Source organism: Myotis daubentonii, chromosome 3, assembly GCF_963259705.1.
Source record: "Myotis daubentonii chromosome 3, mMyoDau2.1, whole genome shotgun sequence".
Taxonomy (NCBI): Eukaryota; Metazoa; Chordata; class Mammalia; order Chiroptera; family Vespertilionidae; genus Myotis; species Myotis daubentonii.
Window position 1 is genome coordinate 59,858,084 of NC_081842.1, and position 18,617 is coordinate 59,876,700.

At 38.7% G+C, this 18,617-nt stretch overlaps 1 protein-coding gene across 4 annotated transcripts in view; it reads left to right on the forward strand.

Moving 5' to 3' along the window:
* GOLGB1 (golgin B1) overlaps positions 1-18,617 on the forward strand; it is a 90,726-nt gene that overhangs the window by 56,312 nt on the left and 15,797 nt on the right. For 3 of the 4 annotated variants that reach the window (XM_059687707.1, XM_059687708.1, XM_059687709.1), the window contains 2 exons: positions 1,145-6,336; positions 7,896-9,807. In XM_059687707.1, coding sequence (XP_059543690.1) covers positions 1,145-6,336; positions 7,896-9,807 — 7,104 coding nt within the window. Of the gene's footprint in view, positions 1-1,144; positions 6,337-7,895; positions 9,808-18,034; positions 18,082-18,617 lie in introns of all 4 variants that reach the window. The other variant, XM_059687710.1, reaches the window with a different exon arrangement.

Below are 18,617 nucleotides of genomic sequence, written 5' to 3' on the forward strand. Positions count from 1 at the left end.
AAAAAAACAATTATAGAAGTAATTTATATGGATTGAGCAGTTTAACACAATGCTCTCTCTATATAAAAGCCTAAGCAACCGGCCAACCAGCTGATAGCTATGATGCGAAATGACCAGCAGGGGTCAGACGCTTTGACTGATAGCCATGACACACACTGACCACCAGGAGGCAGATGCTCAATGCAGGAGCTGCCAAGCTGCGGTGACTTGACAGCTACAGTTCTCCAGTGACGCAACCAGAGCCAGAGAGGAGGGAGCCTGATTCCAGGGTGTGCCACCCAAGAACCACCCTCTTGCAATCCGGGACCCCTCGGGATGTTAGAGAGCCAGTTTCGGCCTGATTCCCACAGGCCAGGCTGAGGGACTCCACCGGTGCACGAATCCGTGCACCGGGTCTCTAGTCTTTATAATAATAATGATTCCCATTTTGCCAAAGAAGTCCGTAATTTCTTACATAAGTTCCAGCAAGACTCCTCTTTGATTATTTGATCCTGATCATTTATTTCAATCTATAGCAAGCCCTCACTCAAATAATGTCATTTCATTCAAAGTTGTTTCATTATAATGTTGATAAGATGCTGCAGGAACTTAACTCTTTTTTATATCAATTAATCTATGGTAAAATTGGTTTCATTATACATAGTTTTGCCACAGTTCTAAGAATCTATCAATATCATGAGGACTTACTGTACTTGGTTAAAAATACACCTGTCTATTAATTGCTCATTTCAAGTTTAGAAAAAGGAATTTTATAACTTCCTCCTTGGTATAGTATGAAACAAAAATTTTATATAGTTCCTGTTTCCTTTTTAAGTTTTAAGCATTTCTTGGGGGAAATAGTAGGTATTTTAATTTGAAAAAATAAAGTTTCCCAAGTAAGCAATATCTAGAAAATAAGTTACAGCTTTTCTTAGGCCTTATGAATATTGCTTCACCTCAGTGCAAAAATGAGAGGGTGCCTTAGTGGTCCAACTTGGAAAATAAATACTGATTTTAAGAGTATTTAGCAGTTTAATGATAGGAAGAAGGTTTGGACTAAAAGGTTTCAGGTTTTGGAAAATGCACAAAATGCCATTTATTAATTAAAGTATTTCTTATAAGCCATTTGATTGAAGTTTTTTCTTTTTTTGTATTTTAAAAACAGGTCAGCATGGTTGATATTACCACGCTCAACAAGAGCAACTGTTCTGCTGAAGAAAGTGGACAAGATGTCCAAGAGAACACATTTTTTCAGAAACATAAAGAACTGTCAGTTTTACTGTTGGAAATGAAAGAAGCTCAAGAGGAGATTGCATTTCTTAAGTTGCAGCTCCAGGGCAAAAGGGCTGAGGGGGACCCTGAGGTCCTTGACCAGAAAGAATTGAAACAGATGGAAAGTGAAGGAAAACCTTCAGTTGCAATGAAAATATTACTTGAAGATACAGGGCAACATTTTCTTCCAATATCAAATGAAGAGAGCAGTCTTCCAGCAATTGAAAAAAAAGAGATGAGCTCTGAACATCAAAATAGAATATCTGAGAAAATATCTTTAAATGACACTGGAATGGAATTGAAATCAACAAAACAGTATGATGTTGATAATGCCCCTTGTGCTGTACCAGGCATTTGTCAGTGTCACCAGGATGAATTGGAAACACTGAAAAGTCAAATTTTGGAGCTCAAGATTAGCTTCCATAAAGCAGAAGAAACATATGGGAAAAATTTAGATGAGAAAGCTAAGGAAATAAGCAATTTAACTCAGTTGGTTGAGGAGTTTAAGAAAAATGCTGAAGACTCCAACAGTGCATTGACTGCTTTGTCTGAAGAAAGAGACCAGCTTCTCTCTCAGGTGAAAGAACTGAGTGTAGTAACAGAGCTGAGGGCTCAGGTAAAACAACTGGAAGTGAACCTTGCAGAAGCAGAAAGGCAAAGAAGACTTGACTATGAAAGTCTAACTCATCACAACTTGCTTACTGAACAGATCCACAGTCTCAGCATTGAAGCCAAATCTAAAGATGTGAAAATTGAAGTTTTACAGAATGAACTGGATGGTGTACAACTTCAGTTTTCTGAGCAGAGTACATTGATAAAAAACCTACAAAGCCAGCTACAGAAGAAGGAATGTGAGGTGCTTGAGGGGGCAGAACGTCTGAGGGATATCACAGATAAGATGGAAGAACTTTCACAAGCTCTTTCACAGAAGGAACTTGAAATAGCAAAAATGGATCAACTCTTACTGGAGAAAAAGAGAGATGTGGAAACCCTTCGACAAACCATTGAGGAGAAGGACCAGCAAGTGACAGAAATAAGCTTTAGTATGACTGAGAAAATGGTTCAGCTTAATGAAGAGAAGTTTTCTCTTGGGGTTGAAATTAAGACTCTTAAAGAACAGCTGAATTTATTATCCAGAGCTGAAGAGTCAAAAAAAGAGCAAGTAGAAGATAAAGAAGTTGTTTCTGGTCTTAAGCAGACTTTTGATGAGTTTAGTCCAGCAGGACTAATAAGTAAAGAACAACTTCAGCATGAATTAGACTTTGTAAAGAAAGAAAGTGAGCAGAGAAAGAGAAAGCTCCAGGCAGCTCTTATTAACAGAAAGGAACTTCTACAAAGAGTCAGTAGATTAGAAGAGGAATTGGCCAAAGTGAAAGATGAATCTAGGAAAGAAGTCCCATTCAGTGAGAATGAGAGGGGAGAAATGGAGAAAGATAAAGAAAATAAAGAAGACTCAGAAAAATGTGTAACTTCTAAGTGCCACGAAATAGAAATTTCTTTAAAACAGACAATATCTGAGAAAGAATTAGAACTAGAGCATTTAAGGAAGGATTTGGAAGAAAAGGCAGCAGTTGAAGAAGAGTTACAGGCTCTCATCAAACAGATGAATCAGAACTTCCAAGATAAGGTAAACCAAATAGATTTGCTCCAAGCAGAAATCATTGAAAACCAAGCAATTATTCAAAAGTTAACCACAGGTAACAAGGATGCAGGTGATGGAGGCTCAGCAGAACCTGTAAAAGAAACAGTTGTGAGCAGTCCACCTGGTGCAGGTGGTGGTGAACACTGGAAACCAGAACTGGAAGAAAAGATACTGGACCTTGAAAAAGAAAAGGAACAACTTCAGAAGAAGCTACAGGAAGTGTTAACCTCTCGCAAGGTGATTCTTAAAAAGGCACAGGAGAAAGAAAGACATCTTAAGGAGGAGCTAAAGCAACAGAAAGATGACTATAATCGCTTGCAAGAACAGTTTAATGAGCAAAGCAGAGAAAATGAGAACATTGGAGGCCAACTAAAGCAACTCCAGATTCAAATAAGGGAATCTGTAGACAAAAAACTCCCAGGCACTGACCAGCAGGAACCAGGTTCTCCTGCTCAAGGTTTAGAAAAACATTTATTCAAAGCCATTGAGCAGCAACCTGCTGAACCTATTTTAGAATCTGACTTGTGCCCAGATTGGCCTTCTCATCCCAGAGATGCAAATGCTCTGCAGGACAATTCTTCTGTTGCCCAGATTAAGACCCAGCTCAAAGAAATAGAGGCTGAGAAAGAAGAGTTAGAATTGAGGGTTAGTTCTACAACAAGTGAACTTACGAAAAAATCAGAAGAGGTATTTCAATTACAGGAGCAGATAAATAAACAGAGTTTTGAAATCCAAAGTCTGAAAACAGCATCCCATGAAGCTGAAGCCCACACTGAAAGCCTGAAGCAGAAATTAGAAAGCAGTCAACTAGAGATTGCTGGATTAGAACGTTTAAGAGAATTACAGCCTCAACTAGATGAATTGCAAGAACTCATGGGCAAAAAGGAAGAAGAAGTTAGATACCTTTCTGGACAGCTTAATGAAAAAGAAGCAGCTCTAACTAAAGTACAGACAGAGATAATAGAACAAGAGGATTTAATTAAGGCTCTGCATACACAGCTGGAAATGCAAGCCAAAGAACATGATGAAAAGATAAAGCAGTTACAGGTGGAACTTTGTGAAATGAAGCAAAAACCAGAAGAGACTGGAGAAGAAAGCAAAGCAAAACAACAAATACATAGGAAACTGCAAGCTGCCCTCATTTCCCGAAAAGAAGCACTAAAAGAAAACAAAGGTCTCCAAGAGGAGTTGTCTTTGGCCAAAGATACCATTGAACATCTCACTAAGTCTCTGGCAGATTTGGAAAACCAAGTTTCTGCTCAAAACCAAGAAAAAGATACATTCTTAGGAAACTTAGCTCTTCTTCAGGAAGAAAGAGACAAACTTATTACTGAAATGGACAGATCTTTAATGGAAAATCAAAGTCTCAGTGGTTCTTGTGAAAGTCTAAAATTAGCTTTGGAGGGTCTTACTGAAGACAAAGAAAACCTAATGAAGGAAATTGAATCTTTGAAATGTTCTAAGATGGCAGAAAGCGCCGAGTGGCAAGAGAAACACAAAGAGTTACAAAAAGAATATGAAATTCTTCTGCAGTCCTATGAGAATGTTAGTAATGAGGCAGAAAGGATTCAGCATGTGGTGGAAACTGTGAGGCAAGAGAAACAAGAACTATATGGTAGGCTACGAAGCACAGAAACAAACAAGAAAGAGCTGGAAAAGCAGTTGCAGGAAGCTCAACAGGAAATGGAAGAAATGAAAGAAAAGATGAGAAAGTTTGCTAAATCTAAACAGCAAAAGATCCTAGAGTTGGAAGAAGAGAATGACCGGCTTCGAGCAGAGGCACACCCTGCAGGAGGTACATCTAAAGATTGTATGGAAGAACTTCTTTCTTCCAATTCCAACATGAAGGAGGAACTAGAAAGGGTCAAAACAGACTATAAAACCCTTTCTAAGGAGTTTGAGGCTTTAATGACTGAGAAAGACTCCCTGAATGAAGAGATTCAAGATTTAAAGCACAAGATAGAAGATAACGTATCCAAACAAGTTAGTCTAGAGGCCCCTGAGACACCTCATACCCAGATGCATATCATTGAAGAGACTGCAAGCCAGTCTCTCCCAGGTGAGGCTAATGAGGAAAACTCTTCAAGTAGGAGTACAAGGCCTGAATATTCAGAATCCATTCTACCAGACACCAGTGCCAATCTTGGTACAAGTGAGAATGTCAGCTCACATGATGAAATTAATAACTACCTACAGCAGATTGATCAGCTCAAAGAAAGAATTGCTGAATTGGAGGAGGAGGAACAAAAAGAAAAGGAATTTAACCAGACTTTAGAAAATGAGAGAAATGCTTTACTGAGTCAGATATCAGCAAAGGATGGTGAACTAAAAGTGCTTCAGGAAGAAGTAACCAAAATAAATCTTTTAAATCAGCAAATTCAAGAAGAACTTGCCAGAGTTACCAAGCTCAAAGAGAAAGCAGAAGAAGAGAAAGATGATTTGGAAGAGAGGCTTATGAATCAATTAGCAGAACTTAATGGAAGCATCGGGAATTATTATCAGGATGTTACAGATGCCCAAATGAAAAATGAGCAACTAGAATCTGAAATGCAGAACCTTAAAAAGTGTATGAGTGAGTTGGAAGAAGAAAAGCAGCAGTTAGTCAAGGAGAAAACTCAGGTGGAATCAGAAATCCGAAAAGAATATTTGGAGAAAATACAAGGTGCTCAGAAAGGACCTAGTAATAAAAGCCATGCAAAGGAACTTCAGGAACTGTTAAAAGAAAAACAACAAGAAGTAAAGCAGCTACAGAAGGATTGCATCAGGTACCAGGAGAAAATTAGTGCTCTGGAGCGAACCGTTAAGGCCCTAGAATTTGTTCAAACTGAGTCCCAAAAAGATTTGGACATAACCAAAGAAAATTTGGCTCAAGCCAAGGAACACCGCAAGAAGGCAGAAACAGAATTAGCTAGCTTCAGAGTACTGCTAGATGACACTCAGAGTGAAGCAGCAAGGGTCCTAGCAGACAATCTCAAGTTGAAAAAGGAACTTCAGTCAAACAAAGAATCAATTAAAAGCCAAATGAAACAAAAGGATGAAGATCTTGAGAGAAGACTGGAACAGGTAGAAGAGAAACATCTGAAAGAGAAGAAGAATATGCAAGAGAAACTGGATGCTTTGAGTAGAGAAAAAGGCCACTTGGAAGAGGCATTTGGAGAGATTCAGATTACTTTGAACAAGAAAGACAAGGAAGTAAAACAACTTCAGGAAAACTTGGATAGTACTGTGGCCCAGCTTGCAGCTTTCACTAAGAGCATGTCTTCCCTCCAGGATGATCGTGACAGGGTAATAGATGAAGCTAAGAAGTGGGAGATGAGGTTCAGTGATGCTATTCAAACTAAAGAAGAAGAAATTAGACTCAAAGAGGAGAATTGCAGTGTTCTAAAGGATCAACTTAGGCAGATGTCCATCCATATGGAGGAATTGAAGATCAACATTTCCAGGTAAATTAATTTTTTTTTTGTCTTCCAAAGGTAATTAAAGGCTAAAAAAGTCTATTTAATATGGGACTGACTTTGGCTTAAATTCCCCCAGAAGATGTATTCTCTCTTATCTCTCCCCCCCCTCTCTCCCCCTCCCTCCCTCCCTCCCTTCCTCCCTCCTAAAAATGCCTTTGTGCTACAGCTGTATTAACATGAAAAATTCATGTCTGTCTGCTTCTCTTCCCATCTTTCTGTTGAGAGATCTCCTATATTTCTCCCTTTCGTTCATATCCTTCATTTCCACTACTCTAGATTTATACCACAGTACTCCCAAATCATTGCCTTAGCCTCCCAATCATATGATACTCTCTTTTCTCTTCCTCATATTCCACATCAGTTCATACCACATATGTGTGTTACAGTCATTTTCTTCAGACTCTTAATTTTTTAAAAAATATATATTTTATTGATTTTTTACAGAGAGGAAGGGAGAGAGATAGTTAGAAATATCTATGAGAGAGAAACATCGATCAGCTGCCTCCTGCAGATCTCCTACTGGGGATGTGCCCGCAACCCAGGTACATGCCCGTGCCCGGAATCGAACCCGGGACCTTTCAGTCCACAGGCTGACGCTCTATCCACTGAGCCAAACCAGTTTCGGCCAAACTCTAATTTTATATCACTTTTCAAACTCAAGAACTAACAATATCCGCCACGCTTCATACTCTTCCACTTTTAATAGTATCCTTCTGCTAATTGTCTCTCACACAAAGAGTATTTTTTAAAAAAAATATATTTTATTGATTTGTTTACAGAGAGGAAGGGAGAGGGATAGAGAGTTAGAAACATCAATGAGAGAGAAACATCGATCAGCTGCCTCCTGCACAACCCCTATTGGGGATGTGCCCGCAACCAAGGTACATACCCTTGACCGGAATCGAACCTGGGACCCTTGAGTCCGCAGGCCGACTCTCTGTCCACTGAGCCAAACCAGTTAGGGCAAGAGTATTTTTTAAGGGGCCAGCCATTAGCTTTTCTAGAGCAAAGTAAAGCAAAATAGTAGAAAGTATTACTTTCTAAAGTGTCTAAAACCATGTCACTAAATAAGCAACATACTTTGGAATTTATAATTTAAATGTGTGTTTTTAAAATATATTTGTATTGATTTCAGAGAGGAAGGGAAAGGGAGAGAGAGAAACATCAACGATGAGAGAGAATCATTGATTGGCTGCCTCCTGCATGCTCCACCACTGGGGATTGAGCCCACAACCTGGGCATGTGCCCTGACTGGGAATCAAACTTTGACCTCCTGCTTCATAGGTTAATGCTCAACCATTGAATCATGCTGGCCAGGCTGGAGATTATAATTTAAATACCTGAATCATGCAGTGCAATATACCTTTAATACAGTAATACAGAGTATTTGGTAGAACTAATATCTTTTCATTAAAATGATGAACAGCTTCAATTATGAATACTCATTTGTAGATTTGAGTGTATGTTGTCATATGTGTTTTTTAGGCATCAAGTAGTTCTTCCCTTAAATCTTTAATTTATGACCTTTTCTCTTCTTTTTCTAGACTTGAACATGACAGGCAGATTTGGGAGTCCAAAGCCCAGACAGAGATCCAACTTCAGCAGAAAGTGCGGGATACTCTGCAGGGGGAAAACAAAGAACTTCTGTCCCAGTTGGAAGAGACGCGGCATCTATATCACAATTCTCAGAATGAATTAGCTAAATTAGAATCAGAACTTAAGATTCTCAGAGACCAGTGGACTGATTTAAATAATTCTTTAGAAAAATGTAAAGAAAATAATGAAAATTTGGAAGGGATTGTAAAGCAGCAAGAGGCTGATATCCAAATTTATAAGTTCAGTTATGAACAGCTAGAGACTGATCTTCAGTCCTCCAGACAAGTGACCAGTAGGCTGCACGAAGAAATAAACATGAAAGAGCAGAAGATTATAAGCCTGCTTTCTGCCAAGGAACAGGCAATCCAAGAAGCTGTTGCTGAACTGCATCAGCAGTATGATAAAGAAATTAAAGAATTGGAAAAGCTGCTGACCCAGGAGGAAGAGGAGAATATTGTCTTAGAAGAAGAAAACCAGAAAGCTGTTGTCAAAACCAATCAGCTGATTGAAACACTGAAGTCTATCAAGAAGGAAAACATGCAGCGGAAGGCTCAGTTGAATTCCTTCGTTAAATCTATGTCTTCTCTCCAGGACGACCGAGACCGCGTAGTATGTGACTACCAAAAACTGGAAGAGCGACATCTCTCTGTAATCTTAGAAAAAGACCAACTCATCCAAGAAGCTGCTGCTGAGAATAATAAGCTTAAGGAAGAAATGCGACGCTTGAGAAGTCATATGGATGATCTTAATTCTGAAAATGCCAAGCTAGATGCAGAACTGATCCAGTACAGAGAAGACCTGAACCAAGTGATATCAAGCAAGGACTACCAGCAAAAACAACTCATTGAAGCTCAAGTTCAGCAGAATAAGGAGCTGAAAAATGAGTATGCTAAATTAGAAGAAAAACTGAAGGAGTCTGAGGAAGCAAAGGAGGAACTGCAGAGGTCCTCTGTTGCCCTACAGGAGGAGAAACAGGATTTATCTAAAGAGGTTGAGAGCTTGAAAGTATCTATATCTCAACTAAAGAGAGAATTGACAGCCTTGCAAGAAGAAGGCACTTTAGGATTATTTCAGGTCCAATTAAAAGTAAAAGAAGAAGAGGTACAGAGGTTAAGTACTACCCTTTCCTCCTGTCAAAATAGAGTTACAGAACTGGAAGAGGAATTGGTTCATGTTCAGATGGAAGCTGCCAAGAAAGTAGGTGAAATTGAAGATAAAATGAAGAAGAAATTAAAGCATCTTCATCATGATGCAGGAATAATGCGGAATGAGACGGAAACAGCAGAAGAGAGGGTGGCAGAGCTAGCAAGAGATCTGGTGGAGATGGAACAGAAATTACTCATGGTCACCAAAGAAAATAAAGATCTCACAGCACAAATCCAGTCTTTTGGAAGGTCTATGAGTTCCCTACAAAATAGTAGAGACCATGCCAATGAAGAGCTTGATGAACTGAAAAGGAAATATGATGCCAGTCTGAAGGAATTGGCACAGATGAAAGAACAGGGACACTTAAGCAGAGAGAGAGATGTACTTGTTTCTAAAGCTGCCTTTCCAGTGAATTCCACTGAGGATGACAGCTTGCCTCACCTTGAGAAACTTAACCAACAGCTTCAATCCAAAGATGAGCAACTGCTTCACTTGTCCTCAAAACTAGAAGTTTCTTACAACCAAGTGCAGTCCTTTTCCAAGGCTGTAGTCAGTCTACAGAATGAGAGAGATCACCTGTTGAATGAATTGGAAAAATTCCGCAAGACAGAGGAAGGAAAGCAGAGGTCTGCAGCCCAGCCTGCAACCAGCCCAGCTGAAGTACAAAGTTTAAAAAAGGCTATGTCATCACTCCAGAATGACAGAGACCGTCTAGTGAGTGTGTAGTTTTCTCTTTCTGATCCTTGAGAGTTTTTGAATCTTTCTTTAAATTTAAATTTCTAAAGAAAAAAACACAATTATTTTACATATTATTTGGGCACTGAGGGGCAGTGTTATATATATCCCACAGGTTCTGTTTGGTCTTAGAGAGAAACAGAAACATTATTTAAATTACTTTAAACCTGTCATTACCATTTTTTTTAAATTACAAATTTCCTTGGCATAAAACTCTCCATGGGTTATAAAATGTCTAAGAAATGGAGAGCTATTTTATATCTTTTATACACACAACACACATGTAAATGTTTCTAGAATTTGTCTAGAATAAATAAATGACTAGTAAAGTTTTATTTGCAGACTGAACCATTTACTCACTTTCCTGTCATACCTAACCTTTTTCAATCAGAGTGCAAGTAAGGAGGATTTCTAATTCTAAATTCTGCTGCTGTTAGTAAGAGCCAGTAGTTAATCTTTTATTCTGAAAAATTACAGGTCATCAAGATTCAGAGGCAAAACTGGAACTGTATGAGCCAAGCCAGGTTGTCCAGGGGATTCTACTTTGTGGCATTACTATCTTCACTTTCTTAACTCTGTCAAGCCCATGTACTTAGGCCAAATAGGAAGTAAAAGCTTTAAAAAGGCTAGATTTTTGCCGGGGTCCAACCCCAGCAGGTCCAGGGGTTCCCAAAGGCGTAGACGGAGTCGGCGAAGAAGGAAGGACAGGGAAACAGTGTTCAATTGATCAGCAGCCTAGCCAGGATCTCTAGCCCGGATCTCCAGCCAAGTTCTGGTCTGGATCTCCAGAGAGGTTCTGCTTCGGATCTCCAGCGAGGTTCTCCAGCCAGGTTCTGTCTGAGATCTCCAGCCAGGTTCGGTCACCAGGTTCTAGTCAGGCTCTCTTGCCAACCTCTGCAGTCAGGTTCAGTCCAGGATCCCTTGCCATGTTCTCTCCAGCGAAGCTCCTCCATCTCCTGGTTCCGCGTAGGTTCTGTCTTCTGAGTTCTGTCTCCTAAGTTCTGTGTTCTAAGTCCTGTCTCTTGCTGTCTTGTTACATCTGTATTTATACCAGTTGATTCAATCCTATCAATCTCTATTCCAAAGGTTAGGGCGTTTCTTATCTCCATTCCAGGGAGTAAAGATTATGTAGCTTAAGCATGATTGTTCGTAGTTAAAGTGATTAATTACCCGCTTGGCACTTAGTTGAGGGGTTTTATTCCCTCCCTAACTTCAGGGGAAAATCCCTACCTGGGGATTCAACCTTTCTCGGAGAGGTGACCTTGGTTAAAACACAGCGCCAAGAAGGTGAGCAAACATATTAAGAACCGTATGCCATACATGCCAGGTCCCTTGAAACAGCAAGGATGGACCGGCTCCCGGCAGATTTTTCCATTTTAAAAAGTGACCCATGACAGAATCTGAAAGTTCTAGTTTTTAAGATTAGCTTTAATGAAAAGATCATTCTCTTAACTGTAAAGTCTTACGCAGTTTTTTTTTCTTTGTAGGCAACATGTTCATTCATATTGCATTAATATCCAGTATTTATAGACAGTTTTTTTGCTTTTTGTTCTCTGAACAAAGCCTCCACCCTTCAGCAGTGGCTTTGACATCAACACAATTTATGTATATTTGTTTATATTTTTAATATAGTTTGAGTTCAGCTGACTTTGTCCTAGGAGCTTGATCTTTTATCATTGCTTTCAGAATGTAGATGCAAAAAAGTCTTTTTATCAGGGCAGTATATACCTCAAAGCTGTAATTGATACCACCCAGGTGTTAATTATCTTCTAAATCAAAATCTTTTTCCTGGAAGCTGTCAGGATAGATTCTGAATTAACTCTTTAATTCATTGAATTGCTTTACAATTCTTATCTATTATAAACACTAGAGACTAACCTTTGTATCTCTCAGCACTAGTTCCTCATTGTTATCTGCTGGATATTTACAAGCCAAGCTGGCTTTTAAAAAAATTTCCATGTTTCTATATTCATAGTAATACATATTCCTTTGTTCCCTAAGGCTCATAACTGTACGATTTTATTTCATTTAGTCATCGAGGTCTATAATTTCTTTATTCATAATATGACTTAAATTTTTCTTTTTCCTTTCTACCATCAACATGTTAGGATAAGTCCGTAATACCTTATCTTTAAACTGTTGTAACATTGGTGCTCCAAATTTGTCACCTCTTGAGTATATTGTATATACCACTGCTGACTAAATATTTCTGAAACTACTTTGTTGTTACTGCCCTACTCAAAAACCTGTAAAAGTTGTGCTATCTCGAGATGAGGCTTATAATTCAAATCTCTTAGTCTGACACTTATGACCCTATAATTTGTCCTTTTCTTTCTTTTAGTCTTCCCTTTCACTGTTTCCCTACTTATACTCTTCATTCCAACCAAACTGATCTACTCATTATGCAGTAATCATATCTAGTACTTCCTACTTAGCTATATTACCATTCTTTCAACTAAAATGTCCTTTCCATTTTCTTTATTGGGGAAAATATTACCCATTCTTTAAAAGTTACCCTAGAGCTCAAATCCTCTTTGGTTACATTTCCAGATCATTTGATTGTTTATTACCTTCTGTTTTTACTTCCATGACACTTTTCTTTTCATTTGTCCCATAATGCCTTGATTGTGTGTGTTGTGTGTCTATGTGTGTTTAATGTCTGCGCACTTATTATTTATTTCCCTGATTAGATTGCAACCTCCTAGTGATTTGTGTCACTTCTTAAGTTGTTTATATATCCCATGGTCCTTAGCATAGGGGTAGTTAATTAATTTTATGATAGATAATCAGCAGTTGGTAATCATCCCCTATATTTATGGTTGTTCCTGTAAACACTATTTTCTTCATTTTGTAAAACTATCATGTTAAGTGAGTTATGGGAGCTTTTGAGACTGAGACATCTGCCATGAAAGAATCATAAAGCCTAGGCAGGTTATAAATCACATGACAGTGTGACTCAGTGGATACCACTACATAACATGGTTCACTGAGTTGCTGAGGCCCTTCTGCATATTTTGTGAATATATTATCTGTCCCATCAACTCTTCCTTTCCACATATCTTGTTCTCATTCTGTCTCAGGGGTATTGAAGTTTCTAGTTTCTCAATTATTTGGCTGCATGTGGATAAATATGGGAGATACCATATTTCAACCTCTATCCGTTGAAACTTTCAGTCTAGGCCAGCATTTTATCACCTCTCCTTACCTTATTCTCCCTTCCCCTCAGGACCAACCCAGAGATGATTTAGGTCTGAAAGGGACTTCGACTGCTTTGGTTCTCTTCTTTACTTAGTCAAGAGGAAGTTTCCCCAAATAAAGTCTGAGAGTCCAAGTGGCAAGAATTAGTCCACGGGATTCTACTGGGACATATTAGACAACTCTGAAAACTTGTATATCTGTCTAAACTTCCTTAGGACTTTTCCCTAAGCAAACTAAGCACTTATACAATTACTACCTAAATAGTAGAGAGCATATCTCTAGAGGTACCTATATATTTGTTTATCTATACCCACTTCATTCTAAAAATGACTTGAGGTAGCATATAAAGATATGAACAGTGTTTCAAGATAATATAATACAGTATCTGGGAAGGAAGAGAAAATGAGGGTAGAAGGAAAAAGAATAAACCAGGAATAAGTTTAATGCTCCAAGGAGATGTCACACTGTCCCATACTCTTTCTTAGAACTATGGGCCACTAGTTGCTCTGACCTTTCTGGCAGTCATCAGAAATAGGATATTAAAAACCATGTGCATGAATGGAATGCTCATATTTTAGGAAAGGGGAAGAAAGAAATACTACTTGTTCAAGATAAGAATAAGAATAGTTATTCTTTAAGTATTGAGGCCTGTAAAAAATGTCTGTTTCCAGAGAAAGAACACTATGAAGTTTTGAAGTATCCTTTACTTCTCTACAGTAAATACATGTTTTATTGTGAAAAATGTTTTACATTTTCTGATGATCTGGTCTATTCCAAGGATAACATTTAGAGTGTCTGGATCACAGGAGTGAGTGGATTGCATAAAGAATATATTTTCCCTTTAAAATAAAACAAAAACATTTTTATTTTAACTTTTGGGTTAAAAAAGTTATATACACATATTTAATAAGTCACTGAATTCTACAGTTTGATCAGAAAAACCAGCAGTAGCACTCCCAACCTGTTTCTCTTTCTCCCAAGGCAATTTGTTGTTAGCTAATTATTTTGTGTTTCCTCAGTATCTAAATATGCTTATAATGTATCTTGGCTTTTTATCCTTAGATTAGGTATCAACTTTTCAGTTCTCTTTACTACCTCTACTTCCACTTTAAATATACACACTTTCAATATACAATTCCTTCTCCATTCTCCTGATGTAATTTAATTTTAAGTTTGGTTAAATCAACATTCACAGTTTATTTTTTTATGATTATAAATGGTATTAGAGCTGAGACATGTTTTTCCTAGAGTTAATAACTGTGTTTTTGTTAACTTACTTAGTTTTCTTTGTACTTATCAGTGTAATTTAAGCCAAGAGTTACTGCTATTTATTTACATTTTCTCTCAAGATGTTTATTCCTATCAATTTCATCTTGATGAGAAAATTCTCCAAGAGTCTCTGACTTGCTCTTATATGAACCAGTTGCCTTGTACTCCTAGGACACAGTTTTCATCCTAGAATATCTCCTTTCACCTTTCTCCTCTATTAGATCTTCTGTTTCTTGCATTACATGTCTCTCTTGTCTTGATTTTGTGCCATTATTTTGATGGAATCAATCATCCTGTAGCTCCCTAAGAAAAGATATGTATTGAAAATGTCCCCTACTATGACTGTATTGTTGTCAATCTCTCCATTAAAGTTCTCTAGAAATTTTTGAATATATTTAGGTGCACCTATATTGGGTGCATATATGTTTACCAGGGTTATATCCTCTTGTTGGATCGATCCGTTTAGGATTATGTAGTGACCTTTGTGTCTCTTATGATGGCCTTCATTTAAAAGTCTATTTTGTCGGATATGAGTATTGCTATTCCAGCTTTTTTTTCCCTTTTCCATTTGCATGCAAAATTTTTTCCTATCCCTTCACTTTCATCATATGTGTTTCTTTTGTTTTGAGCTGGGTCTCTTGTAGACAGCATATAGTTGGGTCATGTTTTTGTATCCATTCAGTTACCCTTTGCCTTTTGATTGGAGCATTTAATCCATTTACATTTAGGATTATTATTGAGAGGAACTTATTTATAGCCATTTTAATTCTGTATGGCTAGGTTTCTCTCTCTGTTTCTTCTTTTCAGCAATCCCTTACAGCTATCCCTTCAGCATTTCTTGTAATGCTGGCTTGGTGGTGATGAACTCCTTTAGGCTTTTTGTCTGGGAAGCTCTTTGTTTGACCGTCTATTTTGAATGATAGCCTTGCTGAATATAGTAATCTTGGTTTCAGATTCTTGCTTTCCATTACCTTGAGTACTTCATGCCATTCCCTTCTGGCCTATAGAGTTTCTGATGAGAAATCATGTGTCAGCCTTATTGGAACTCCTTTGTAGGTAACAGTTTTCTTTTCTCTTACTGCCTTTAAGATTCTCTCTTTGTCTTTAATTTTTGGCATTTTAATTATGATGTGTCTGGGCATGGGTCTGTTTGGATTCTTCTTGTTTGGGGCTCTCTGTGCCTCCTGAACTTGTGCGACATTTTTCTTTACCAAGTTAGAGAAGTTTTCTGCCATTATTTCTTCAAACACCTTTCTCTATTCCTTTCTCCCTTTCTGCCTCTTCTGGCACACCTGCTATTCTAATATTGTTATGTTTCACGTTGTCCCACAGCTCCCTTCAGCTGTCCTTCTGTTTTTTAATTGCTTTTTCTTTTTGGTTCTCTGATTGAGTTATATTTTCAACTCTGTCTTCTAATTCACTGATTCAATCCTCAGCTTTCCCTAATCTGCTGTGTATTCCTTCCAATGTGTTCTTTGTGTTATGTCATTCTTTATCTCAGACTGTTTTTTTTTCATAGTTACTATATCTTTTTTCATACTGTTGAGCATTTTTACCATCATTACTCTGAACTCTGTTTCAGATAAATTTCATTTTCTCTGCTGCATTTACCTCTTCTTCTGGAGAATTCTGTAGTTCTTTCATTTGGGTGTTGTTTCTTTGTCTCCTCATTTTGGTTGTCTGTTTGAGTTTATGACTATGTTTTAGGTAGATACTCTACACCAGTGGTTCTCAACCTTCCTAGTGCCGCGACCCTTTAATACAGTTCCTCATGTTGTGGTGACCCCCAATTTCATTGTTACACATTGAACATAATTAAAGCATAGTGATTAATCACAGAAACAATATGTAATTATATATGTGTTTTCCGGTGGTTTTAGGCGACCCCTGTGAAAGGGTTGTTCGACCACCAAAGGGGTCACGATCTGCAGATTGAGAACCGCTGCTCTGCACCTTTCAATCTCTAGTGCAGGACAGTGTTGAAGGCTGTTTCTGACTAATTGGATCAGGCAAAGACTCAAAGCCTCCAGAGATTGCCTCTGTCTACAGAGTAATAGGATTCCTACTTGAATTGCCCCCAAGCAATCATCCTCAGGTGTGGCGAGAGTTTTTTCAACTGGGTGTGGCAGTTGCTTCTGCCTGGAGGTTAATTGTTATTTTTTAATCTCTTAAGTGGCCTTAGGACAAGGTGTTTTCCAATGGTGTGTGTCTGACTGTCTTCCCCCCAGGTAAGGCAAATGTCTTTGTGGGAAAGATGTCCTCTGCTACATGAGGGAATGATTCAGCACAGGAAACTTGGGGTGTCTGCCTTCTGAGCTCTAGCCCCTGAGTCCCCAGTCCTGGGTTTTGCTCTCACATCTCCAGTCCACTTCACCCTCCCTCTGCCAGAGCACAAGGTAGGTGGATCCTCAGGGAATTTTTGTGCCTTGGTCCTTCAAGAGGGTGCCCGAACTTTCATCAGCCACTCCCTGGCAGACAGTACCCCACTGCTTTTCATAGCTAGATGTTGTGTGGGTATCCTCCTCAGATTTGGTGCTCTCTGCTGGGGAGCCCAGCTTGGGGATTAGATCCCAGAGTTCCCAGTGGCACCCTTCCCCCTCACCCCCCATAGCTGAGATATCTCTTTGGGACTTCAGTTCCTGTCTGTGGGCGCCTTGGCCAGTCCTTTTGTGCCTCCACCCCTCCTACTAGTCTCTGTGCAGTCTCCACTTTTGGTCCTTGGGTATCAGGGTTCTCTCCTGTGAGATTTCCGTTGATTATTCAGGGAGCCTTTCCGTATTTCAGTTGTAATTCCAGCTTGTTCCTGGGAGCATGTCTGTGCAGCATCCTTCTACTCTGCTGCCATTTTTAATCCCCATTTTTTATTTCTGCTCTAATGTTTCTAAGTTCCTATGTTCTCTCTTAAATCTTTGAGTATATTACATTTCCCCCTGATAATCTCCTTCAAATACTCTTATAGTTTCTTTTCATCTTTATCTTAATAATAGCCATTCTTCAGGTGAGTGTTAATCCTTGTTTTACTCTTTATGTTTAAGGGAAGGGTCTCAAAAGCTTATGAGAGGGGCTTACCAACTCCAAGTTTCATTGCAGGGCAGTCATGCTGATCTTTTTGTGGGTAGTCCCTATGTTGGTGTCTTTAGTTCCTCTTGGGACAGTCATATTTTCTGGAGAAGAGCTTATCATTTTCTGCATGGAAGGTAAAGGCCTGTATGCCAGCACTCTCCAAGCTGAGTAGGGGAAAGGCTTCATGCATTCAGAAAGAATACATTCACCCTGGCCGGTGTGGCTCAGTTTATTGAGCATGACCCATTTAAGGAGAGGTCCTCATTTTGATTCCTGGTCCAGGCTCATACCCGGGTTTTGGGCTCAATCCCTGGTAGGGGGTGTCCAGGAGGCAGCTGATCCATGTTCCACTCCTGCATTGATGATTTTCTCTCTCTCCCTCTTACTTCCTCTCTCTCTAAAAAATCAATTTTAATTTTTTTTAAAAAAAGAATATATTCACTTGATCAACCTTGCTTTAGACCAGTGTCCTTACCTTCAGCTGTGTCTGATGTTTCATAGTCCAGAGACACTTCTTTTACCTTCTCCAGAGAGTAAGACTCTAGTTATCTATCAGGGTAACAAAAGTGTGGAGCTGAGGAGGGTACTTAGGGATACAATTGTTTCTTAAGCAGCTTTCATCTAATCCTCCTTATTTCAGCCACCTCCTCCTTATTCCCATCGCCATCTTTTCCAGAGATACCTGGTGCTGTTAATTCCTGAGCCTTTTGAAGATTCTGCAGAGTAAGTTCTATTGGCTCTTGGCTTTCCCTACTGCTAGCTTAAGATATGGCGTTTCCAGATCTGTTAAGTCATTTACCACTTATGCATCTGCTTTTCAGCTTCCAAAATTAATTCTGTTGCTGCTGACCACTCTCTTGTTCTTTCTGTTCTTGTGTTTTATGCTTTAAAAAATAATGCCTTTATTGTAGCATTAGTGACTTTCCGAAGTGGGTGAAACAGATGTGTGTTCAAGGCTCCCTCTTTGCCCAGATGTCCTGACATTTTTTCTTACTATCAAGCTTTTAATGAGTATTGGGGATAAAGAGTTTAAAGATATATCTGGAATGTAGAAAGGCAGTTCTGTTCATTAGAGTCAACTCCATCATTACTATATCATCATCATCATCATCACCACTAACTGTGTAACACATTAATTTTTTTGTTTCTCATAATCTTATGAGAGGTCCTGTAATTATCTTCATTTTATAGGTGATGGAAATTAAGGCTTAGAGGGTGTGAGGAACATGTATAGGATCACAACCCGTGTGGACAGGATA